This window comes from Lytechinus variegatus, chromosome 10 (assembly GCF_018143015.1).
Source record: "Lytechinus variegatus isolate NC3 chromosome 10, Lvar_3.0, whole genome shotgun sequence".
Lineage (NCBI taxonomy): Eukaryota > Metazoa > Echinodermata > Echinoidea > Temnopleuroida > Toxopneustidae > Lytechinus > Lytechinus variegatus.
The window spans coordinates 9,740,886-9,768,548 of record NC_054749.1 but is presented as its reverse complement, the minus strand read 5'-3'; the positions used below and the strand labels follow the sequence as shown (position 1 = coordinate 9,768,548).

General features: G+C 35.8%; 1 protein-coding gene across 1 annotated transcript; it reads right to left on the bottom strand.

Annotated features, from left to right (window-relative positions):
- Nucleotides 1-466: 466 nt before the first annotated feature.
- Nucleotides 467-27,663, bottom strand: LOC121422921 (meiosis inhibitor protein 1-like). Its single transcript, XM_041618163.1, has 19 exons — nt 27,540-27,663; nt 26,650-26,833; nt 25,627-25,741; nt 23,620-23,680; nt 22,497-22,618; nt 20,841-20,967; nt 19,934-20,085; nt 19,061-19,185; nt 17,497-17,628; nt 13,623-13,794; nt 12,389-12,487; nt 11,182-11,292; nt 10,287-10,441; nt 8,573-8,648; nt 7,841-8,049; nt 6,059-6,140; nt 4,199-4,308; nt 3,459-3,593; nt 467-2,345 (listed from the first exon to the last, which is right to left on the bottom strand). Exons 1-19 carry the CDS (start codon nt 27,563-27,565, stop codon nt 2,214-2,216), a joined length of 2,325 nt encoding a protein of 774 aa, XP_041474097.1. The 5' UTR covers nt 27,566-27,663; the 3' UTR covers nt 467-2,213.

Below are 27,663 nucleotides of genomic sequence, written 5' to 3'. Positions count from 1 at the left end.
TCATGCTGTCAAATATTTGTAAAGAAGCTTGTATGTAACAAAATTATGTTTAAGAGGTGTATATACCGTACATTGCAAATAAAACCAAAACATTACTTCTGATTTTGAGTTTGGATTGATTCTTTTTCCCCTTCAGCTCTGTATTTTTATTCTGGTAAGTTTAGCAATGAGGTGTGAGAATGTCTTTTGCCTTTTCACTTGTTAGTTGCACAAAAAGAATAAGACTCCTACCTATTAAATATCAGCATAGAATGAACTTTTAAAAGTTGTGCAGGTTTTGCCAACTTGACATCATCGTAATGAAACTGTTGATATCATGAGGATTTAGGAATATGCATAAACAGAGTTATCAGAGATGTTTTGAGGCATGTAATACTGTTACGATGGATAAGGAAGCAGTCAAGTATTTGTACATGTAGGTTTTAAAATGAGTGATATTATTTTACCATTATTGAAATTGACATTACTGATATGTATTTGTAGATTATTGATAGTTTATATGAAGTCGATACAGTTTACATTATTGAAAGGTTGTATTTCATACCTGTAGTAGCATCAACTTGAGTATAGACCTTGTATAATAATCGTAATCTCACAGTGCCCTTTCTCATCAGAGGCTATAGGAATATGTATAAAGAGAGCAGCAGCTGCAGATCATAAATGCATGCAAAACAATGGCTTAAGCATCTAACATGGCGACGCAATGACATCACATATTGCAAAGTGAATTGGTGAAAAATATTAAATTCTCAATTTACATGGGGTAAATTTAATGAATTCATGGAAGTAACAAAAAAGTAAAACAAAATAATTTCTTTTTCTTCAAAATATGGCACGACTGTATACAATAAATGTCACAAATGTAATAATAGTAAAATGTAAAAAGGTAAAGGAATGTAGTTGCAGCAAACGAGTATTTCATTCATGAGAGCCTTTCAAATCAAGGTTTATAATCACCCTATTATCATTGATCTAGATCTGGAATAATAACATACACTTATCTTTGGGAAATCATGAATCTTAGCTGAAAACTGACATCATATCTGATCACTCGCACAGAAAAGTATAAGGGCGCCAGTGTACTTAAAATGCTTTGAAAAATACCCGACATTTGATGAATCCTACGTTTATTCTTGTTTCTCAGCAATATTTTTCAAGAGCTATTTGGCACATATTTTTTATTGATACAAACACTTGGGTGGTCATTTTATTGGATTCTGTTTGAATAATTGAGTTTGTTACCACAACTGGCAGTTCTGTTATAACAAATCACAACATAATAAAGTGATAGCCCTAAATTTCATAACAGGATGTGTTATTTATTGAACACAGTCGGGATTTGAACCACCGACCCTTCAATTTGAGAGCCCAGCTTCTGGAAAATTATATTACAACATAGCTTTAAAATCAGCAATTGCTATTTATCTCTGTTTCATGCCCATGATAGATTCTGCTGCTAAGGTTAAGGAATCACTTATTCCTTTTCATGCAACAAATTCTTGATGTAGTTGATCCTAACTTCCTGTGGGTCAACAATGTTTGATATAGAAATCTAAAATGATCATGGAGTAGTAGTGGTAGCCTACTGAACCTTTCACAATGCACAACGTTCAACTATTCCATTCACATCTAGCACACATTTAATAACAGAGAACTCTTACATGATCAGAGATGCAAACCCCAATAGAATGTTAACCATGAAAATTGACAAAATTTTTTGAAAACAAATACGAGTCTCTCAGGAACACATGCTGGTACAGTGGAATTTAAACAAATATACAGTTCACACGCAAAAAAATGCAATCATAATTAGTGTATTTTCAACCTACAATCTGAATATAATTGAATGCATGCACCTCGTGTGCCACTAAACATGTTTATATGAAGCAGTACAGTACATAGATGGCCGGCTCAGTGCGTAAGCTTGTGCGTACAAAGACTCAAGCGATGCGCTTGTAGCAGCCTACGTGTATCCATGTTTGGTTTTCCATTAGACGTTGGGTGTTGTGTTTACCTGGCATGATCATGGGAAGGGTTGCAGGATGTTTTACTGAGCCTATCCATGATCCGAGCTAACCAACCTTCTAAATATCCCCTCTGGCCGACACTTCCTAATAGAGAACTGTAAGATGATCTTAGGCAATGTCATAGGATATAGTTCTGAGTCTGCTCAGTTTTAGATAATCACTCCCTACTCTCTATGGGCCTACATTCTAGGGATAAAGAAGGTAAAATACAGGATGATGCTGGGGAAGTTGCAGTAGGTGAGTCTTTAGCTTGTCCATCCAGGCAGTTATCTGATCATCCTGTCTCTTGCTCAACACAATTTCTGGTCTGGCTCGTACCTATGGAAAAAAAGGTATCTTACTAAGGCAACTCATCAAATGTCTATGCCACGTCCAGTCGTGGCACATAGACGCTTAGCATCCTTATAGCAGGATTTCTGTTGGAAGACACAGCACAGACTTATGACAGGAATCCTGCTATGAGGTTGCTTCACATCTTTTCATTGCATCTTTCCTGCAGTCCCCATTGTTTTGTCTATGAAAAATGTGATGATTTTTTTAATGAAAAACTACTGGCAGGATTCCTGCAGGAAAGATACATCTGACTTTTGACAAGGTGCCTGAATAGAGTCCTTAGTATTTGCAAGTTCATTTGAGAAGCATCCATCGGAATACACGCATGGAAATTAAAGCATTATATAGACCAGCGCTTCTCAACCTGGTCTGCAGCCCACTGGTGGGCAGCGAAGCTCTCTCAAGTGGGCCGCGAGAAGCTCACGGGGGAGAAAATATAGGAGTTTTTCACAGACCTGTCGGAACATGGTATGTTCGATCAGTCTACGTGGGTCAAACAAAACTAAAGCAAGCTTAGGTATCACACATGTTGCAAAGCATGCACATGCACACTTTGTTGTGCATGTATATGTAGTTACTTGTCGCCCATTTACCGGACATTCGCGAATGTAGATTAGTTCGTAAACTCTGTTTCAAATGTGCTTCAGAGCTTTGTGTTCAAATTTCATGAAACATTTTTTTCATTAAAATGGAAGTTTTCTCAAAATTTTGGTAGGTGGGCCTCAAAAAAAATTCTGAGAGTGAAAGTGTTCCTAGAGTAAAAAAAGGTTGAGAAGCGCTGATGTTCAGTGAACCATGTCAGCCTGCCTTGACCATACAGGTTTCTTGTACAAACACATTGGAGCGTGATCTAATCAAAATAGTGAAACACTGGGAGTAGGGTTAAACAAGACTTGAATTATGTTTTCCCTGCCAACACTTTTCCTCCAACAATGACATTACAATTATGAGGAATGTTAAAATGCCACTATCAATTGTGATGTGGAATGTACAGTATATCTACTATGAGAGGCATAGCCAGCTACTTTTTGTTCTTTCCACATCTGCAAATGGTCCAGTTTTCACAACTTCTCACTTTATAATGGACAAATAACTTACTGCATTCAGTAGATGTTGAATGGCAGTTGCTTGTTGTCTGTCATGCTGAGTGGGCTCCGTCTTCAAGATAGATATCAGTAAGCTATCCACATGATGTTGCTTCACATAGCTTTGTACGTTTCCTTGTCTCAAGAACTGATTAAGAAACCAGAAAAAAAACCAAAGATAAATCAAATATCTCAAACCTATTTATAATGTATACATTGGTTGCTCTTAACTTGATCTAAAATGAAATGTTTCAAAACATTTAGACGTGCACTATACAACCAATCATGTGGTAGTAGGAATGAAAAGCATACAATTTTAGACTTTCCTAGACTTTATGACATACTTGATATCTGCATGAAAAAGTCACAGAACTGAATGTATGTCCAGCTGGCTTAATGTTACTTGCAACTGAAAGTTTGTGAAATAATGATAATATATATATACAACACTCATATACCACTTGATACAAAGTGTCTATTAAGCACTAAATACTATTGATCCAGCTTTAGCAAGGCCACCCTGATCAGGTGCACAAGAATTCAAGGAATTCCTTCTTACCGAGTACCCATTTACTGCACCTGTGTGAAGAGTGACAAATATAGATAAATGCCTTGCCAAAGGACGCTTAGAAAACTGCTCCTCCGCAATCAAAGAAAAGTTGTTGGTTCGCAAAACATGTTGGGACAAAAATATTGATGCACAAACATGGATAACCAGTTGACAATAATTGCTGACAAAATAAATATACATACGAGGGTGATTAGTTCTGGAATGGCTTGGTTAATAGAGTTTGAATCTTGGTACAGTTCCACGACGCAGTTGATAAGTAGTTGGTTCCACGGCTGACTCAGTAGGTGTTGATCTACAGAGAAACGGCAATAAAAGATGAATATTAGACCCCCATCTCACAAAGTGTTGTGATTGATCTGATCAATCTCAAGTGTGGAAAACCAGGTATGTCAATATCTAAAAATATTAGTGTTCAAATTGTTGCGATTGACAATCAAAAAATGTTCCTGGATGTAACTCATGACCTTTACTTGTGTGTAACTTCTTGTAGCTTGAAGGTAAGAATAGTATACAATGATTAAACAAGATCTACAATGATTCCTCCTCCAGATGTAAGAGATTGAGAACGTGGAAAAACAGATACGACTAGACTCGGGCGAGTTATGGTACAAGTAGACCAGAGTCCTGTAACACACAAAGATTAGTGATTAATCGTACACTTGATATCTACAATTGATTGTACATTGTAGCCAATGGAATCAATCGTAGAAAAATGTGTCTATGATCACTGCTATGCTATGTGTTACGGGCCACAGAAGTTGTTGGATCACACACCACTGAACAAGAAGTAGAATTTCTAGGTCAGTGCAAATTCACGCCATGTGCTGCATTCGGGTAGTTTGGCTATTGTGACAGCTATAATTGTTTCTAAACATGACCATGCATCAGACCTGCCAACCAGTACGTTTTAGGTGTATTTAGTATGTTTTTGCAATCAAAATACGGCAGCATGCTTTTTCTTTAAAAAATATGTTTTTTGTAGAAAAAAAATTAAAATTCTTGAGAAAAATCATCTCCATATGTCTCTATTTCATAAAACGTACACAAATATGGTTATTAGATCAATGTAATTTCAGGTAACTTGTTTTTTTTCAATCATTTTGTTAAAACCAGGGTGAAGATATACACATGTTTCAATGTTGTTTTTTTTTTCATCTGCAAGAGCAGTGCACATTTTAGCTTGCATGCAGCTTGAGCGCTGCGGTGAGCGAGTGCGCCAAACATTTTATTATGAAATACACTTTTTGGAGGAAAAATACATTTTTTTTAATCACAGAATACAGTTTTTTTAATTCCCAGAGGTTGGCATGTCTGATGCATGAGTGTAGCATTGCTTTATTCAATTAGTGGACTACTTTCCGTTTCCAAAGGGACTGCATGTACAATGTACATTATGAAGAATTATGACATACTGCCAAAGAAAATTGTTGACTAAAACAAATAGAAGAAATCATTATAAACAAGGGTGCCCCTTATTAGGCATGATAACAAAATCTGAAAATCATCTAGATTATGACCCCTTTGCTACTTGAAAAAGGAGTTTTCTGTGGCTAAAAATATGTTTAAAAAGTCTGAATTCAGGCTTTAGTCTGAAAAGTGGCCTTCCTGGGTTCCATAACACAAAGCTTAGCAATCATCACACAACAATTTTTTCTAACGATTGATTGCATTGGCTACAATGTGTAATTAATCCTGAAAATCAGGCGTATGATAAATAGCTAAACCTTATGTTACGGGTCCTTCGTTATTATAAAAAGGGATATAAAATTAAAAGTTTGGACAATTTCTGATTTATGATAAAATCTATACATAATGTTAAGGGGTCAGCTAATTACAATGCTTGTTCCTATATTGCTGTTCCTCTCACACTCAATCAAATGTATACTTTATTGTTGTTGTTTTTTGTCAGTGTGTCCGACTTATACAATTCACTAAATTTTATGGATTTTTTTATTCAAAAGCAACAATTCAAAATCTAGAAAAATGTACAATTTCCACATTACTCAGTCAATAAAAAAAGGGCAATATAGCACTATACTTACTTGCTGTTGGATTTTTATCAGCCGTCATGTTGATCATTGATTTGATACAGATAACAGATGCATGTAATAACAGATCATTACCCTATGGATGAAATATAATCACAGATGATACAATCACCTTAAGGATCGTATAGGAAGATGATGAAAGACAACAGGTAGGCACAAAGTATTAACAGTAGATGATTAGTGTCAAGATGGATAAATGGAAGAAAAAAATACAATACTAAGAAGATACCAGTAAATGAGAAGCTAGATGGGAAAGTGAAGGGGAAGACAGAAATAATTGTAAATATGGGTTGATCTACAGGAGATGTGAACATACATGTATTATATACATTAAATTCCTTGAGAATTATAAATGTGACTGGCCACCACAAAACTGTCAATGACTTTCCCAAAATAATTTAGAGATTTTTATTGAGCTTAATAAAGCAAATCGCATGAGCTTTAAAGTGATATATACATTTATCTTGTCAAAATTGATCAACAATAACCAACACAAGTACTTGATTGAGTGTTGAAGAAAATTGGTGAGAGATTCAAAGAATAAGGAGAAAACAAGGATTGCAGTTCTGGGTTCACTCCAGCATGATATGTGTACACTGTGTAATATCAGTTGAACTTCTTACAAGCAGTCTGAGAAAAATGATGTTAAAGAAACCCTTGTATCCTGTCTTTTGTCAAACTACAATTTCAAATTTTGACTGTATGAAGAAGAACTGTGCTTTCAGAAAAACTGATTTTTTAAATTATCACCTGTTTAAGACAAAATTTCTATTTTGGCTATTTAAAGAGAATCTTCTCTGGCAACTTATTATTGTTTTGGGGATGGCTTTTTATCAATAATAAAAACAAAACATTGGCAGTGACTGGTGCATTGGATAAGAGGAGAGATACCAATAGATTTTTGAGATGGATCGATCTACATAAGATATATGAAGATATTCCTGCAGATTCCTTAAGAGGGGCACAACATAATTAAAATGCCTAATACAAATAGATGATTGGCAGGAAGGTGGAAGATGGAAAATGAGACATACTGTAATACAGAATGATAAAGGAAGGAGAAAAGATCTGTATATAGGGAGAGGACTTTAAACGATAATGTTCATTTTGAATTATCAAGAAGTCAGAGAGCAATATGCAATTGGTCAATGTTCAACTAAGGGTAGAGAACAGAATAACAAAGTAAAGAGGGCTGATTTGGAAATATATAAAAGTGAATACATGCTTCATAGAAATATAGATTTATAATTGTATCTTTGTATGCAGCTTCCTAAGGAACCCATGCTTTATGGTCGTGATTAAATGAGCTATCCTGTCATGTATCATTATATTCTAATAATCATTGTGCAAGTTCAAGAAAATCTTTGGTGTAAAGAGCTGCACTGAACAATTAGCAGTGTTGTTAGGGGTATACTAATTTTTGTTTGATACTGTACTGATCAGAAGTTGTCTCATTCTTTACTTGAAGGAAAATCAAGAATTAAATGTGGCATATTATGTATATCTTTCTGAGGACCAATGTAAAACAAAGGGAAAGAAACATAGTAGCAGATGATAATAAGGTATTGATACCACCTTTTTTTAGGCAGAGGCAGTGACCAAAGAAGACTTGGAAGAAGCAAGCGATGGGAGAGAGTATAGGAGGACTCGGTTGACGAAGGAGGATGCACCAAATAAAGTGAAGGGAAAGGGCAAGGGGGATCTCTGTGAAGGGTGGATCTGGCCATCCCTGCAGTCGGGGAATAAACGGATATATGACCTGGATGACTGACTGACCTGCAACATAACATTCTGTAAAGAGGCAAAGACATTCCTCAAGGTTTGACAGGACACAGGGAGTCCCAGGTCTTCCTCTTCCAGGAGCTTTCTTCTCTTGTCAGAGCAAACCTTGATAAGGGATGGCTCTCTTTGCTCACATGATGATGAAGGCTCTTTTTGTGAGGCAGATGACAGGAACAATGCTGTCCACAGCTGTATGCTTGCCACTGTTTAAGAATATTAACATTAGTAGAATTTGCTGATCCTTTGCAAGAGAAAATGTACCTCCTGATTATTGATAACAATTCTCTGATTTGATAAGAATTGTTTGATAACCCCAAACTCGCATTAAGCCCTTGTCTAATCCATATCATGTTCTGACAAAATGGGACAATGGGCCCCACCTTATTCTAATGATTGTATTATATGATATACTCTCAAGAAATTGAAATGTTGTGGAGAAAGACTGCTGATATAATCATGTTATTATTACATCATAACTCATAAGTAATAAAACTGTTGTATTGTGGGTTTCAAATGTGCATATCTAATGAATGAAAATTAAATGCAAACTGATCAATTTGTGAGGAAGGTGGCAACCAAAACATTTCTAGTATCTGTTGCAATCACATCACTTTAACTTTGCAAATAGGATACAGATGAGCTTTGCTGTGAAATATCTGAACATGTCTTATAGGTCCAAGTATTAAGCTGGAAGGTCAATTAATTAAAATCAAATGCTGTACTTACATTGCTGGATTACTTTTGAAGAGCAAGTCACCAACCGCAGTAGAACATCTTCCTTGAGATTTATTTTTTGGCTGACCTATGACAGAGACATTCACAATGAGAATATTTTAAGATTCTCTTTTTTCATGGCAATAATCATATTCAACCAAATTTCAATCCAACACAAGTAATGCATGCATTTAAAATGGAATTAAATACAAATGTCTTTAATTTTTTTTTCAGTAAATAAAAAAGTTGAAACTTGCGAATGTACTATTGCTTGCCTAGCAACAGTTAGTATGTGAGTAAAAAAAAAAAGTTTGAATTTTCATTTTAATACACATAATAAATTTTTGAAGCCTCATTTGTCAAGTCTTAATTTTACAATCTGTACTGTCATTTAAATTGGTAATTTCAGAATATCTAAATTGTACTATGGAATGTAATATTTTACATGCCATGAACTAAGTCCAAATAAAATACTGAGTAAGAACAAGGGAGGAAATTAAAGCTTATTTTAAAAGAAAGAGAACATTTAGAGTACAAACAACAACAAGTGGAATGCCTCTGGCCGTCTCACCTGCATCACGCGGTTCAATATAGCAGCAGTGCTGACTTTGAATACTACTCTAACTCGCACAAGATGTTCAGTGATACATGGTTACTCTTATGTCCACTTTTTATGAACTAGACCAATAAACTTACAGATATATGATGGTTATTCAACAAAAAACCCCAACATGGCCAAAGTTCATTGACCTTACATGACCTTTGACCTTGATCATGTGACCTGAAACTCGCACAGGATGTTCAGTGATACTTGATTACTCTTATGTACAAGTTTCATGAATCAGATCCATAAACTTTCAAAGTTTTGATGGTAATTCAACTGATACACCCACTTCGGCCAAAGTTCATTGACTTTTGACCTTGGTCATGTGACCTGAAACGCGCACAGGATGTTCAGTGATATTTGATTACTCATATGTCCAAGTTTAATGAACTAGACTAATAAACTTTCAAAGTTATGATGGTAATTCAACAGATACCCCCGATTTGGCCAAATTTCATTAACCCTAAATGACCTTTGACCTTAATCATGAGACCTGAAACTTGCACAAAATATTCAGTGATGCTTGATTACTATTATGTTCAAGTTTCATGAATCAGATCCATAAACTTTCAAAGTTATGATGGGAATTCAACAGATATCCCCAATTCGGCCAAAGTTCATTGACCCTAAATGACCTTTGACCTTGGTCATGTGACGTGAAACTCATGCAGGATGTTCAGTGATACTTGATTAACCTTATGTCCAAGTTTCATGAACTAGGTCCATATATTTTCTAAGTTATGATGACATTTCAAAAACTTAACCTCAGGTTAAGATTTCAATGTTGATTCCTCCAACATGGTCTAAGTTCATTGACCCTAAATGACCTTTGACCTTGGTCATGTGACATGAAACTCTAATAGGATGTTCAGTAATACTTGATTAACCTTATGGCCAAGTTTCATGAACTAGGTCCATATACTTTCTAAGTTATGATGTCATTTCAAAAACTTAACCTCAGGTTAAGATTTGATGTTGACGCCGCCGCCGCCGCCGCCGTCGGAAAAGCGGCGCCTATAGTCTCACTCTGCTTCGCAGGTGAGACAAAAAGTATACATAACCTTTCCATGAATATGTGTTAACAAGTGAAAGGAAAAAAAAGAGATGAGCATTGATCATTACCTTCATGTTGTAATGTTTCTGATAGATGGTGAGGTGTGCAAGTAGATTCAGAGCACAGCAATGAATGTCAAGATGAACTGATAATGCTGGTTCCATGTTACAATGGCACTCAAGGCATGTCAGAATAGCTCCATTGGATACGATTAAGGATACCACTAGAATGATAATCATCAATCTTTTGTTACTGCGTCCATTTGATCAAACATACACATATTCATGGAAAATTTGACATACTGACTTCTATGCATACATAATATGGTATGAAATGTATAACATGCATTATATATTTTATGACATATATGCTTCCACTGAGGGTCCAATCAGCAGAATTGGTTTAAAACATTGAAAAAGTTTCTAAAATCTGTCTTCATCTCATCATATATTATATTAAAGCTAATTCATGTACACATCCATTCCTTTGAATCACTCTGCGACTCAGAATAGCAAATAATAATTTGTTTCATTATGATTTTAACTGTGACAAAATAAAGTTTTTTCTTGGTGGTAGATTGTAGGTGTGAATAAGTTCTGCATGGCATACATGTAGCATTAGGAACTGCATACAAACCCTAAGGCAACCCCTCCAAAAAAATAATAAAAAAATGTAACACCTCTGTGTGCCCAAACTGACCGACCCTTTTCAAACCGGCCGAATTTTATTTTTCTATTCAAATTAGCTGCTCCTCCCCCCCCCCCCTTTCCCAAAAATATTTGCTGGTCAACTCTAATTTTCGTTGTTATTCACTACTTTTTATTTTACTGGTGAATGATACGATTGAGAACATCATCCATGATATGGAGAGGAAAAAAAACAACAACCATGTTTTTACCTCCATAATGGCAAAAAAAATCATAATAATATCATTTTTAGTCTTAACCATATGTCAAAGCTTACCTCTACTTTCACCATGCCTTGCAGTATGAACAAGCAGATCCAGCAAGAAATTCAGGCTAGAATAAATCACATCATCACTGTTTTCTGCATTCTTTGTAAGAACATTGATGACTGAAAATTAATGCAAAGGGAGAAAGATTTGTTTCAATATGACTCAATGAAAGAGCTGACATATTGCCAAAATTTAGTATGCAAAGAGATTCTTGCATATCCTTTTTATTTTTTTTTTTTGGGGGGGTAGGCTAATTGAAAGACACAAGATATTGTGAAGGATGTGTAATGGCCGTCAATCTTTGCCACGGTATTTTCTGTACAATGTTTGCTCTAATGAAAACAATGTCTTTGGGAGTACAATCATGAAGCTGCTAAACAAGTCTCATGGTAGTGGTGGTGTTAAATGAATAATAACAATAATACAAAGTGCATTCTCGTAAAAATCAAGGAACTGAAACAAAAGATGGTATCTCAACTACACTCAGTCATAATTTATGCCTCCATTACTGCCAAATCAAGAAAATATTACACACCTACATTCTACAATATTCAAATAATGAAAATTTACCATTGAATATACTCACATGAGTCAAATTTGAAAGTGATCCATTGAATGGTTCTTCAGTTATCATGAGCGAAAATATATATTTCAGGTATATAATTTGGCCTTTGACCTCGTGACCCTATATATGATCAAAAAGTCAACCCTCTAAAATGCATACGAACAAAGTTGGAAGCTGATCCCTTAAATAGTCTTCAGGTATCATGAGAAATGTAAATTGAAGACAGGCAACCCTCAGACAATGACCTATGGTGTGGGGAGGCAACACATAAAAATAAAACAAGGGAAAAGCTGAAAAAGGTAGGGTAAGAGGGAGGAAATTACAGTCTGATCACCATGCATTTTTGTGGCTTTTCAGTTCATGCCCAATTGTCATTCATATTGTTTCAACTCTATTGTCATATGTGCCAAATTTCTATTTTAGCATTAACATATTGCAGATGTTCTGTTGATATCTTTGCTTTTAAAAAAATCTTCCTTGTCTGTATATAATTTGGTATTACTATGCTGTTTTTTTCAAATTTTGGATATAATTCCTTGAATTGAAACTTAAAAGTATCCCTGCAATGTGACGAGGAACTAATAATTTCAATTAACAATCATTTATCAACTATTAAGATGGGGAAGAGAATAGTTTAAGATATTACGTACCATGATAAATAATCTTGAGATCAATCTCCTCAAGGGTTATTGATGGATAATTCTGGTAAAGTGCACATAGAACCTCTAAAATACAACCTAGTTCTGCACCTTTAAAGATATAACAAGGATATATTGTGGCTGGGCTGATAAAACCTCATAATTCAAACTTTAAATATTTTGATGACGGCTCAGAATAAGCTGGATTTTAGAGTTGAAACATGAGTAGCTACCTTTTTGCCTCAAAAGAGTCCTTCACAGGTATTGGTCAACCCAGGTATCAGGAGACTGTTTTCAGACAACATGAGACTGCCAACATTGTTATATTTTAAAATACAGCCTTTTCTAAGCTGCCCTAAAAATCTTTAGATTTTGAGATACCAGGTTTTTTCAGCACAGCCACGATTTATGACATGCCACCACGTCGCCCAAAATGCTTTTTTTAAAGTATTTTATTGAGCTTTTAATCAAAGCACATCCTAACCTTAATAAAGATTGTCAAAAATTGTTTAATAATATCCAACACAAGTACCTGAGTGAATGTAGAAGAAATTCATTGACCTTCAAAAAATAAGGAGAAAACAATGCTTGAAGATTCTCATTCAAACAAGCATGAAATTTGCACACAACGATTTCAGTGAAACTTCCGAAAAAGTTGGGAAAAAGAAAAGAAACTCTTGTATTTGTATCTCGTCTTTTATTTAACTTTGAAGCTTCAGAGTTTGACAGTATAAAGAGTAATAATTTATAAGCTAATTTTATAATTTCTACGTGTACTTTCTGAAGATCAAATTGATATTTTGGCTATTTACAGAGAACCTTCACTGGCTACATATTGTTGATTTTAGGTGACTGGTCACATATGAACATATCTACATACCCACAATATTAGTTATTCAAATTGAATTGAATACATGAATGTTTATTAAATGCATGAGTCATGACCTGATGGAATGTATTAAAGTTGTAGTAGCAATTGAAAGAATTCTTCATATGTAAAAGGCAAGAAAAGGAAAAACAAAATACCCTTATCTTAAGGGTGGGGACATTTGCTAACAATACAAGAGATATTCCTGTTATTTAGGAAGCATACAAATTAAATGTTATTTTGTTTTATCATATTTCATGCTTTTGATGATCTTGATTCAGGATTCATACAGCAGCTTTGTAACATAAACTGGAATAAGAGTTCTTAAACCTATCAAAACTGTCCTAATGCTAAACCTATGTGACATGGAGTAAATACCAGTTTGTATTGTTGAATCTTTCATAGAGCAAGCTTGGAGTAGATCTGGTATCCTCTTCTTAATCCTTTCCATATCTTGGGTATCTTCAATGGTTTGGTTTGCAGAAAGCAACTGTTTAATAAGACTGGCACACTTACGACCAGTTGGATGTAATTCATGCTTTAGCACATCCTAATGACACAAACGCATACAGGATACATATATGAATAAATACAGTAATGGAAATGATATAATTCTTGTCTTGTGATTTGTTAATAATAATAATAATGATAATCCGCTTTATATAGCGCTTAATCCATCGGAACGACGCTTTACAGACATATTATTACCCGGCCGGTCATCGGATTCAATCAGTCATTCCCGCACACAATGTGTGCACATCCTCCACTCCCTGGGGAGTATTCCAGTCAGTCGCCTGTGAGGCGCACACAGTACTGGACAAGCTACAATGACTTTCACATCCTACCGGGTACCCATTTAGCACCTGGGTCGAGAGTGGCAAAGTGTGGATTAACGCCTTGCCAAAGGACGCCAGACCGCGGTGGGATTCGAACACACGACCCTCTGTTTACAAGGCGAGAGTCAGAACCACTATACCATGGCTCCTCCACACAAATTGTTACAAATTGTGTCCTAGAAAAAAGTTAAATCATATATAAACTCAATTACAAACATAATGGCAAGTGACACATCATAGTAGTACTTGTTGAGATGTTGCAAGAAGCCTGCAATCTATTGAACGTCAGTTTCAGGCCCCCTAATAAATCATAAGTCTTGCAAATGGTAAATGTTATGCTTCTTTCATTAATAAGTATAAACTAGTTGCTTTTATAAAAAATTATCAATCACTAATAAATTTACAACTGAAATTTGCAATTGATTGCAAATATTTTCTGGCAATTAACACCCCCTCTTCTTTCATCTGATAACATATATATGTCTCATCATTCATGCATTCATGAGCAAAAACCTGAAGGATACCAAAAAGTCATTTGGCAGACAGTATCTGCATTTTAAAAAGAATATCACACATCACTAAAGCTCCAAATCTAATCTCCAACTCGATAGATCAATCAAAGCAAATAACCAAAGATTCATAAAGTTCTGTTTTGTTAAATGCTTGCATTTTCATAATTTTGTAAAGAATTACCTAACATAGCTTTCTGAATGACTGATTTTGAACAAAAATGAGTATTGCATAAACCCTACTAGCCTTTAAACTTTCTTTTTGTAATAAAATTATGGAAATAGAAGTTGTTATGGTTCTCCATGATTACAGAAGTAACAATATATAATTCATTTCATTTCACATTAAAAACCATACAGAATATTACAGAAAATCACTAAATTACAAAAGAAAGAAGAGATTGTTCCATATAAAAGAGATGAACTTAAAACAAAAGTGAAATAATGGTAAATAATGTGACCAATGTAATACAATGGGTAATAATAATACTAATAACAACATTACTGTGGTGATAATCATAATAATAATATTAATAATTACTCTCATAACAATAATAATGATAATAGAAATAATATACATATAGCTTAGGTTATCTTTATTGTGTACACGGCACAAAAATATGTTAGCACAGAAGTGGTTTAGCAGGTTTGTATTCTACACTTTCACTCTTACACTGAATTACAACACATGTGCACTAGCACTCCCTTAGACCAGGGGAGCGTTTCATGAAAGGACTTGTCGGACGTTCTATCCGACAAGTCCCATTTTATCTGACAGTTACTATAGTAACAGTGACTCTCAGCCAATCATAATAAAGGAAAGATGTCAGATCTAAAAACTTGGACAAAAATGTTGATGAAACGGTCCCCAGGGAGTTGGGAGGACTTGCATAATTATGGCACCATGAGTATGCTTGAAAACACAGATACTGAGTTGTGTGTGAAGGGCCAGGATTCTACTTTTTACAATCAGTTGCATCCTGGAAAAGTAGATGTTCTAATTTCATCAGAAAGCAAGCAAATGAATTAGTTTATGTTTTGGTTTATGTATTTTTGATAAATGTCAAAGCATAAAGTGAAATTTTAGTTTACATTTTGGTACTTCATAATAACAAATGTTTATGTCCATGTATACATGATTAATGTAGGCTATAAGTCTATAGAGGCATTACTTTAAGATTCATGATACATGGGCAATGCAATGGTAATACGTTGAATGTATTAAATTTAAGAAAGGATCGTTATTGATTAATTACCTCATCTTTCAGTTCACATAGGGCTTGGGTTACTCTCCGAATGGTTCGCGATGCTAAACTCAGGTGCACCCAATGGATGCATCGTGTGTCATCCATGACACTACCTGTCGCGTAATAGCGAAGACTTAAAAAAACTTGCAGGGATGGGGAAAGTGCATGATTCCTCCTCGTTTGGTGCTCCAGCCTATCACTTATCATATCAATGATGTGCAGACATCCCTGCCTTGTAAATCTATACAACTTAAACATTTGCTGATCATCGTAAACGTCGAGCGGATGGTGCCTATCGCGGAAAACCCTTTCCCTTCTGAGTGCAGCGATTTGCAGAGCATGCAGTACAGCAGCCATCTTTAAATCTGTGCTCATAAATTCTCTGGTTAACTAAACACCAAGTTCAGAGCTAAGGTAAAATTAACCAGAGTTTCTATGGAAATGAACCGGAGGTAACCGGAAAAAAATCCGGTTATTCTTTATGCAACAGACAAACTACAGTTAATTATTTTTTACCGGAGTTTTCACTCTAACCGGAGATTTTTTCCGGAGAAAACTCCGGTTAGAGTTTTATGCAACGGGGCCCTGGTCATCAATTAAGATTATTGATATTAGAGTTTATTACTTGAAGTTATTTTTAGGGGCTATCTTTTTTTCCACAATGGGACAATTTTGGAATTTTGAGGGCTATTTCATTCATTTTAAGGGCTACTTTTTGCAGTAAAAGCAAATATCATTATTCTGCCTTACAATATTGAATTTTAATATTTTTTTTTGTGACAGATATCTCAGGGCGACTTTTGAAATAATAATAATAACAATATATTTACCCAGGGTAGCCACTTTAGTTCTGAAAACTGTACTCCCAGCGGCCGGCACTGCTATTATTACCCCAGCTAAGCTAGACTACCTATTCAGGTGCCTGCACACAGCTTTGAAAGAATTGTTGCCCTAAAGCATGCATTTTTAGGGAATTTTAGGGGCTATTAGTCATGAGGGCAAAGTCTCCTTTCGCTCTCATGTATTTCCTATACTGATATGATGGGAAAATCAGATCCAGTCTCGCATCTTTTGGTTTAAAACAAGGAAACCTAAAACATATTCATGTATAGAATATAATATCTAGATCTGAGTTGTTGATAAATGATATTCTGGCTTTGCAAATATTTAATGTTGCTTTAATATAAGATGATGTTTCATTTTGCTGGTATTTATGATTCTTTCTCTTTGTTCTTGATTCCATAGATTTCACAGATAAACCGGATTCGTTGAATTTGTGAACCAACTAGGATATGCTAACAGATTTATTGAAATTGGATTCTCTGTATTGTCAACGCACTTGGATTTATGAACCTGATCGGATTTGTTGGAATTGTACTGAGAAGAAGCATGATATTATTAAGCTCAAAATCCTGGGGAAGCCACTCATTCAATGAACAAGGTTATGATATAACCTTGGTGGAAGCCTTTGTTTTGCTATTCCTTATGTCAACCTCACTACAGCCACAAGCACAATTAAAGGACTGGCAGACTATAGGACAACCATTTTGAACCAATTGGATGACAAGATCTTTTCAAAATATTTAGAGATTGAGGAGTATCGACTTGAAAAGACGGATTCTACTACGATTAATTCAGTTGTAAAATAGACAATACAAACCAGCATAATATCAAGGCAGGTAGAATGCTGTGCCATTAGATGAAGAGTGAAGGCAATGTCATCATCCTCACCAAGGTCTTCAAGTCTCATCTCATCTATATGCATATCAAGATGGTCTATCCACTGAGTTAACTAGATGGAGAGTAGGGGTGCAGAGAGAGAAATAAAGTAATGTGGGCCCTACTTTCATGAAAAGATGCAAGTGATGTAAGTAGTGTTTGGGGCAATACTCCCCAAAAGTGATGTAATTCTTTAATGATTGTAAGAATGCATGTTTTCTACCTTCGCCTTCGATATGATCAATGCTATAAAAAAAAACCTTGGGGGGTATTTCACAGAATTAAGTGTTACTGAAAGTCAGTAGCGAACGTCCTCTTAACATGATCTGACCAGTGCAGTCTTTGTGAAATGACTGCTCCCCCCTCCTGTTCCATTGCATGTCTTTAATACTTCAAAAAGGTTAAAGATTAAAGGAATATTTGACTGGTTGATAAACCTCAAGCAAAGGGGATGAGGATTAATCAACTGATCTAGACGTAAGATTTCAGAAATACCTGACAAGTGTTTAAACGTAAAGAATATTTGTAATTGCTTTGAAATAGAAACACTGCCATTAATACATGGTGTCAAGTGTACTGCTATTGACCAATCTCTCGGCATTAAACAAAGGAGGGATGTCACAATAAGGGCCCAACTTACACACCTGGGGTTTTATTTCTCAAATGTATTATGCATGTAGCACCAAATTTGCAATAACAGTTAAAACATTACGAAAATTTCCTGTTTGATTCTCGACCTCACTTCGGACTGCAAACTGCGGTCAGATACCCCGCTTTTCATTTGGAAAATCTCATACAACATTTCCAACCCCGATAAACCCATCTTGGCCAGGTAATCCCCTTGTCTCAATTTCACCACCACGGGCCAGCTAAACGAGCGTTGAGCCAAATGATAAACAACAGCTGTGCTATTACGTAAGACTTGTCCGCCTGTAGAAGGATCTTAGGAATGAAATTATTGTATTCGATATTAATCACGTTTTCAAAGGCATATTACATTCAGACATCCAATACTAGTCCATTTTTAATTTCGAACGAAGAAAATCGACCTCAAAATAAGGAAAGTAAGCGAATAAAAATGACGGCATGTTTTGCAGAAACTGAGCTCAGCGCTGCGCATGCATCCCGTCGTGTGTGGCCCCCTACTGTGACTGTATATGCCGGGCTCTTGCATTATCTTCGGACCGACGTCAAGAAACAGGTGTTTTGAAACTTGAATTGCTTGCTTGGGGCATGTTAGGGTTTGTCATATTTGGAGAAGAGAATTGATGAGAAGGGAAACCAGGGTATAGTGAACTCAAATGGAAGTTTTCGTCATGAGGTACTAAAATCCTTCAATCTGATAGGCTGATAGTAAGTCTTTTTTTATAAAATTGTGCATTTTTTATTATGACAATTAGTCTAGTACTATAAAATGCTCAAATTACCAGGGCAACTCATTTTACATAGGAATATTTCCTGTGAAGAATAATCATTCAAACATCTCTTAAGAAACAAATGCTTACCATTTTCTCTGCTGCTTGTGTAGGGATGTTACTCGCCATGAATACCCACTGAATTAGACTGCGATGGTTGGTGTACAATGACTTAACCTCTAGTCGTGTCATGTGATCAGCCAATATGTAGCAAGCTCATTACAAAGGGGAAAAATTATTCATTGTTTGTCTTTCCATTAGCATGTATGTAAAGCTTTGTGCTGCCATTTTAGACACTTAAGCATTCAAGGATTTTTTTTTCCTACCCATTTACAACACCTGGGTGGAAAGTGGCAAATGTCCATTTTACGTCACTCCGTAACCATGATTATGAATATTCATATTTCATTAATTCAATGGATCAAAATGTTATTAGTTTGAAAAGTGGGTTTCAGCAACTACTGTCAAGTACATATACCATTTCTTTGCAAATAACTATTTAAATATGGGTGATATCTTTGTTTGAATGCTAAAAACTTGCTTCTGAATGTCACTCCGTAACCGTGGAACTGCCCATATACAGATAAACGCCTTTCCAATGATACAAGTGCTGTGGTGGGATTCGTACCCTGGACCTGGGACATGTATCACAAAGGTAATAGCAATTAATGGCTAAATGAAATGGCCTATCAAGATCATCGTTGCATACGCATTCTGCTCAGTACACTGACTAGGAACCAATTAGAATTGTTCTTTCAAATCACGATTAGTCGCAAACCTTTGTGTTACGGACTGCAGGTGGTTCATATCCATACACTTATCCAGTCATAACATTGGTATATAAGGAGGAGAGACCAACATGGTCACCATGATTTAGTTTTCTTTTCAGTACAGTTGATACCAAACAAATAAGAATATTGGACTACTGAGAGATAAATTTGACTGTAAATAAGCTATGCTTACCACTGCTACCTGCTCGAGTCCCAGAGTGCACAAAGCAATCGGCAAAGAGGAAGAGAAGATGCTTAGAGGATGAGAGAGAAAGAGAGGTGATGTCTGGGTGCTGAGTGATAAAAGATGTCAGGCACTTTAGAAGGTCAGAGCTTGAAACACATCTACCAAGAAAGAAGCAAAAAAAAAAATTGGTATAGAACTAGCTTGTATGCATATGACCTCTTCATCTAATATTGCCCACCCTCAGAGGATGAGAGCTGCTAACTTTTGAAACTCAAAAGTAGCAATCCAGAAGCTCAAAAGAGTAAGTTCATACGCACACTGCGGTATTATAAGTTTTCTTGACGAGTTGATATAACATGCACAATGTGGCGCATTTGCAATTGTAAATGGTGCACATTGGGATGTAAATGAACCGATATTTGATATAGAAAGAAATTTGACTGAATGTATAAGGTATTTGCAGGATATAAGAATATGCGTGAGTAGATCGAGTTGTCAGAGATGCACCAGCTGCAGATCGTCAATTCATGCAAGGCAATGGCCTCAGCCTCTAAGATGGCAGCACAATGAAATCAATGCCCATGTTCTATTGTCATTCACAAAATGAGATGTCCACATCATTACACATACACATGCCTTGATGGCTTCTTTAAATGACTAACAATTGTATTAGTCTTGACAAACGCTAAATCTATAAGGGGGCCGGTGAGTGAAATTTCACCCAAAAAATTCTTTGAAACTAGAGGAATTCTTCAAATGGTTGACTTAAGCAAGTCATCAAAGAATTCATAGCAGGACAAAATTGCATTACAATTTAAAAATGGTATGAATATACTGTATCAGTTTTGAAAAAAATATGCAACAAATTTCCAACAAATTTAATCTGTGCAGAGATCAGAATGTGTCTGTGTACCTGTCTCCATAGAGCCTTGCATAGTAGAGCAATGCCATCAGACACTGTTGTGTATCTCTGTGTGATGATGATCTGCTGGTAGTATCTTCATGGTGTCCAAGGAGATGGCATATCTCACCAGGAGCACCTGGACAAAATATGTTATCATTTTTAAATTTCTAAATTAACCAATCGCCTACTGGAATTAAGTGGTCCCTTTATGAAACCTACAAGAATTCCTGAATTCAGTCAAGTCAACACAACAGTCAAAACTTAACCTGCGGTTTGATTTTGACAGTGTCGCTGCCATCGGAAAAGGGGCGCCTACAGTCTCGGTCTGCTATGCAGGCGAGACAAAAATCGAATAAGTTCCCAAACCTTTGTACAGAAGAAAGCGAAAACAAGCTGGTATTAAGCTGAATCCTCACACCCCTGATAGAAAATACCAAAAATAGAACATGCAGTCTCATATATTCAAATTCATTTATTTGTTTTTGTAACCCTTTTCCCAACAAAAACTTGCAAAATACATATCTAAAATTTGACATCAAGATAATGAACAATAATTTTGGTATATAAATCGTCAAATGTATCATCCATAACAAACAATTTAAGTAGTATTTTCTGTTACACAATAAATTGGATGGCTGCAAGGTTGTCAAAAAGCAAAGCTGGAAAACGTGACAGCCCTGGAAATAGATAAAATAATATCTACTATCATACTCATAAAACTTGCAAGGGCAGGAAGTGACTGGGAGTAGGAGTGGATGTATACACGTACTAACCAAAAGTCAATGTCTCATTGAAATTATAATGTAACAATTATAATAATAAAACATTCAATTTCTACTGCTGATTTTGACATACAATGAAAAAGTATTGATTTAATTATTATTTACCAGTTTTAATTCCCCAAACTAGGCCATTTACTTTTGCTTTGGAAAATAACACAAATTTTTTGCAGCCTCATACAGTTTGTTCATATCTACTGCTGATGGGATATGGAAGTAAAATGCAAGTATAATTGGGTTTGGTTCCAAGTTATTGCATATTTGGCATCAGCAGGAAATTTGGTGCACTAGGCTTGGTGCAGAGAAATAAAGAGGAAAATTGCTGCTTTTGAGCATTTTTATGTATTGAACGTTCATTTTGTCATGCATTTTCAAAATTTCTACTACTACTTAATCATGATATGGATCATTTACATGTATATAGCCAGCCACTAATTGTGTCCAAGCAAAGCACGCTATTACACCAGCTTTAGCATGCATAGCTACCTTATTTGGTCACTCAAACATTCCAAGGAATTCCTACTACTACTTAATCATGATATGGATCATTTACATGTATATAGCCAGCCACTAATTGTGTCCAAGCAAAGCACGCTATTACACCAGCTTTAGCATGCATAGCTACCTTATTTGGTCACTCGAACATTCCAAGGAATTCCTTCCTAAAAGCGCCCATTTAGTACACCTGGGTGGAGAGAGGCAAAGTAGATAAGTGTCTTGCCAAAGGGTGGGATTGCTATCGCAGGATTTTAACACAGACCTTGTGGTGCAAATTTGATCCACACTCAGCCACAACGCCCTTTTTTCAAGGATTTCATGTAAAAAAGTTTTACATTTACTTTTTTTTGGCTACTAAATAATTCAGATAGAGAGAATGACTTCATACCAGTGATGTTATGGACCATATCTGTTGAGATGTTAACATCTGGGGAAGATTGGCCTTGGGATGAACACGAGTGCAGCAGATCAACAAGAAAACTATCTGATGACTTGATCAGTTCCGTGATTCTAGATAAACAATGTCAGAGAGTTCTAATAGGCATATGATAGCTGAGTCAATTTACTACATGTCGGTACCTTGTCAAAAATTTGTAGTAGATATCCTGCTTTGGCTGTTTTCCTGCATTCCCTTATTGTTTAGTCTATGACAAAGTATGAAAATTGGTAATGAAAAGGTGTTTGAACGATTACTGCATGAAAGACGTGGCTCTGACTTTTGCAAGGTACCTGAAAGGAAGTACTTTTATTAGTTTTCAATCACGTTTTCTTCTGTTATACATATTATCTATATTCTTGTTACATATACTTAGTTTAATAATACTAAATAGGTTCATTATTGCGGATTGAAATAATCGCTAGAGGGTATTCATTTGTCTCGCAATCTACTATGGTCAACAAGGAAATTCGTGATCACTCTCGCAAAAAGTGTTCACTGGCTTTCTAGGAAATTCGTGATCACTCTCGCAAAAAGTGTTCACTAGCTTTACAAGTTCACGAGCTTTCGAGTGCCGCTGCAACTCTTTATCAAGTGACACGGATTGTCCGATATCGTACTCTATTTATACTAACCTCAAAGACCGTACGCACAAACGCGAGAACAATAGGTGGGCACTGATCCGTTGTGTGATTGGTCAGGAGTTATGCAAATAAGCCGGGGGTATATGCAAATACGCCGTGGGTCGGCAATATGCAAATGAGACCAAAATTGGCGGGCTCGCTAGTTTCCCGTGGGCGGGGGTTGACTGGCTGAGCGGTAGATTGAGTAGATTGCGAGACAAATGAATACCCTCTAGCGATTATACTTAGTTTGTTTATTGGTTTAAAATACTTTTTTTTTATTGCATGCCTCACATTAGAAAATTTGATGATTAATTACTAGTTTTATATGGCCTGCATTCTGAAGTTGGGTTTGATTTAACTCAGGTTTAAAGTTATGGTTCAAGTATGGGAAGCCAAAAGTAACATTTTTTTTATTAAGTTGTATGTTTCTTATGTTTAAGAATACATACCCTTCTTGTGACTGGAACTGATGTCTTACTTCCATTGCAAGTTGAATGAAAGATGATCCAACTGAAAGAAAATATTGAAGTGATAAAATGTTTTCATGTAAAATGAAACACAATTCACAAATAATTATCATTTTTTTCAATGTCAAATAAACATCTCTACCAATGCTATATCCCAGATTTAGAATTAGATGGCAATTTATTCTACATGTACATTTTTGTCAAAAGTCCTTTTTAACAAAATCCTCTTCCATAACCATTTAAATAAACTATTGGGCCCAAATTCACAAAGGTGGTTTTTAAAAACATCGGTTTAACCCATGGTTTATGCAGATTTCCTGTATAAATTACGCTTATTTACCACGTATATTAAAAAATTCCAATGCTGATGCATGCTTTTGTCACAGTGTGCAAAATTGAGGCCTGTTGCCATGGTTAAGTACGCTATTATATTCATGAGTCCACTGTTTAGAATTAATGAGTCCACTCTTCAAATAGTGGACTCATAAACAAAATAACGTACTCAACCATGGCAACAGGCGTCAATTTGGCGCACTGTGACAAAAGCGCACTTAAGCATTGGACAATATTTTAATATATGTATACATCGTAAATAGGCATAATTTCATCCAGGAAATCTGCATAAACCATGTATTCAATCCATGGTTTTCTAAACCACTTTTGTGAATTCGAGCCTTAGTTACAGTCCACGTTGGTGTATCATACTGGTCATAAAGATACATGTAAGAACAACTTTACGCACCACTGGAACATGTTCTTAGGTCATAAATCAATTATATAGGGATATCACATAGCACAAGAAAGGATCACCAGTCGTGTGTAAAGTCATTCGTATCTTACGAACAGCTTTATGAAACACCCACCTGGGGGCCTTTTCATTAAGCTTTTCGTAGGTTAACTCTTAACATGCCACGCACACTACTAACCCAACGCCACAGTGCTAATCCGATGCTAATCCCCTGTGCCAGCCACAAAACCCCCCTGTGCCACATTGATTTTGGGATCGCGAGTCGTATTCACTCCTTTCAATAGTCATGATTACAATTGCTTGTAACTCTCTAACGATTAGTTTATCCACAAAATATTGTGTAGTAAAGTTGTAGGAAATTTCATACCCCTTATAATGGTGTCCTCATTATATGGATTGGTTATTATCTTTACCGCTAAAATATGAGTTGTATCAAGTAGTTCCATTTTGTGGAGTGTTTTGTATGGATCAAAAAACCTAGGTCTCTTCCCTCTCAGAGGCGGAGCCATATCTTGTAAAAAATGTAGAAATACTTGAAAAAGTCGAATGTAAACCGCGTAAGTTGATCTGTCAGAAAGCAGAGTTTGCACTGCACACAATAGTGCTAATTACGGCGTGCATGCGATGTGCAATACAATGCAAAACGGCGTAACAATGATTGTAATTCCAAATGTGCGCAGTCATGCACGAAGCAGGCGAGGGTAGGAAACAATGCAAGCACAAAGCAGTCAATAGTAGGCGTGCGAGCACGAGTGTGGCATGTTATAGTAGGATACGTAGCGTGCACGAAGCACTCAATGAGTTAAGAGCGACTGGTGATCCTTTCTTACGGCTAACCCATCGCCAATGAACATTTTGGCGTATACCATTTACCACAAGAAAGGATCACCAGTTGTTCTTAAAGTCGCTCTTATCTTACAAACAGCTTTATGAAACGGTTCCCAGGGTGGTGTATCATACTGGTCATAAAGATAGGAACAATTTTATGCACAACTAAAACCTGCTATTGGGTTCTAAGAGAGCTCAATCCATGACAATTTGATATCCTTACAACTTTTCTTATGATTTGCAAAAAAAGGAGACAAATCATTTCATTAATGCCTGAAATATACATGTAAAGAGTTGGATGATCATACTTTTCAGAAAAGCCAATTGCATTTTTATCATTATCAAAGTTATTGCGTTCTAGACTAAAAAAAAGTTAATGATTCTGATTGCTGCTCAATTTATTGGTTGCCCACCTAGTTTTTCAGCTAGTCTGTTGAGACCATCGTCATTGTGAAGAGACAGCATGATGGAGAGGGACTCAAACAGTGAAGCATAAATCCCAGGTCTGCTCAAACCCTTGTGGTTTGCCTATATCACATGCAACGAGATTGGAATAAAAAAATATTGAAAAAAAATAGATGTTGGATATTGGGATAAGCATATGAAGTTTTGAATAAAAACAAGACACAAGAAATATGAGTGAGATTTGCAATGAAATTCATGACTTATGGTTCAATTCAAGAGAACGTTCCTGAAAGTCATTCATCTCACACTGTGTAATATCATATGAAGAAAAACAAAATCATACACACGATTTTATTAATTGCTCTCCATATGTTTCTTATATGAAAGTTCAATAATAATCCCACCAAAGCTATACTCTACTGCAGTTTGAAAACATACACTGCAAATAAAAAAAGGGGGGGGGGGGAATTATCATCCAATGAAATATACATGTAAGAGCTTGATTATATTTTGAAGTATAAGTCACATTTCTTTATTGTCTGTAATCAATGAAAATTCTAAAACTAACATTTCAACAGGAATCAAATGAGGATTTCAGTAGCTTAAGACAGTAGCTTGTATTCCATCATTTATAACAAGTTTAATTCAACAAGGCTAAAGGCTCCATTTTTTTGTGATACGGAAAACAGAAAAAATCATGGAATTCAGAAAGAACACAGAATTCAGAGATATTCATGGAAAACACTTTTTTAGACGAGAAAATATTGAATTTACACAAATAGAGTCAAAAGATGAAAATCAAAACATACCTGTGCATTAAGTGAAAGATATACCCATCAAACTTGTTTACTATTTTAAAATGAGGATTGTAAATCCTTTATCTGCATGAAAACTAAATGTTTTCTATTAATTTCATTATTTGCAACTGTCTTTTCATGTTATGATACATGTCTAAAAGAACATGGAAGGGAAGAACACAGAATTTGGCATTAAAAAATGGGGTCTATAAACAACACTTTCATGCCACACACCATAATAGCTGGAATGCAGACACTGTCAAGAGACTCCATCAGATAGAGTGAGAAGGAAGAAAGGTTGTTTTCACACAAGGCTTCGTCTTCCGGGGATGACCGCTCAGTGACAGGGTTGGAGGTTTGAGGTTTGAGAAACACACCAGGGTCAGATGTGGGGTCATCGTGACAAACCATGACCAACCTGTGATTAAACATTGAATAAATCTATTAAGTGATTGAGTGCCTATTATTAATGAACATAACACTAAAGAGGGATCAGAAGCACTACATCTGTTTCCATAAACAACGTCTTATATCACAAAGAATCAATCATTGAAAAGAAATACATAAAACAGGGTAAAAGGTTTAACATTAACAAAAATGTTAGTAATGATTTTCCTAAATAATCATTTGATTTTTTTTAAAGCAATAATCATCCCCATTGGACCGAGACTATAATTACCACAGCTTTAATGGGGGGGGGGTTCACTTAGCCCAGATACATGCACCCATATAAAAAAAAACAGAATGATGTAAACCCTGCATCATTACACAAGCCTAGGAACCCTTTAGTGGTTTAAAAGTGGTTTAGTACCCTCAATGTTGAAGCATCATGTCAGGGACAACTATGGGCTGAAAATATACCCTTTTCAATGTTTTTGTGTGCATTCAAAGAGTGTGTACACTCTAAATCTGATTAGCAATATGGATTTCTGCTTATTTCAGTGGGAGTGAAAACCTAGGAAGGTTTTTTTTTAATACCCTTACCTTGGTAACTTACATTTGAGCCACTGAGTTTGCCCTTTAGTCACATTGCCACAGATCAATCTGGCAACAAAAAGTTCAAAGAGGGGGGGGGGGGAATTTCTCATGAAATGTCCTTTTTCTTTTTAATTTCTTAATGTCACCTTAATCCATTCAGCAAAACAGACATGACCAGCTCCAGAATGTCCTGCTGTTTCTTTGCAATTGCTTCTCCATGAACATCCCCAGGGAACTTGCTCGTCCGTCTGACCTCCCTGCCAGGCTTCT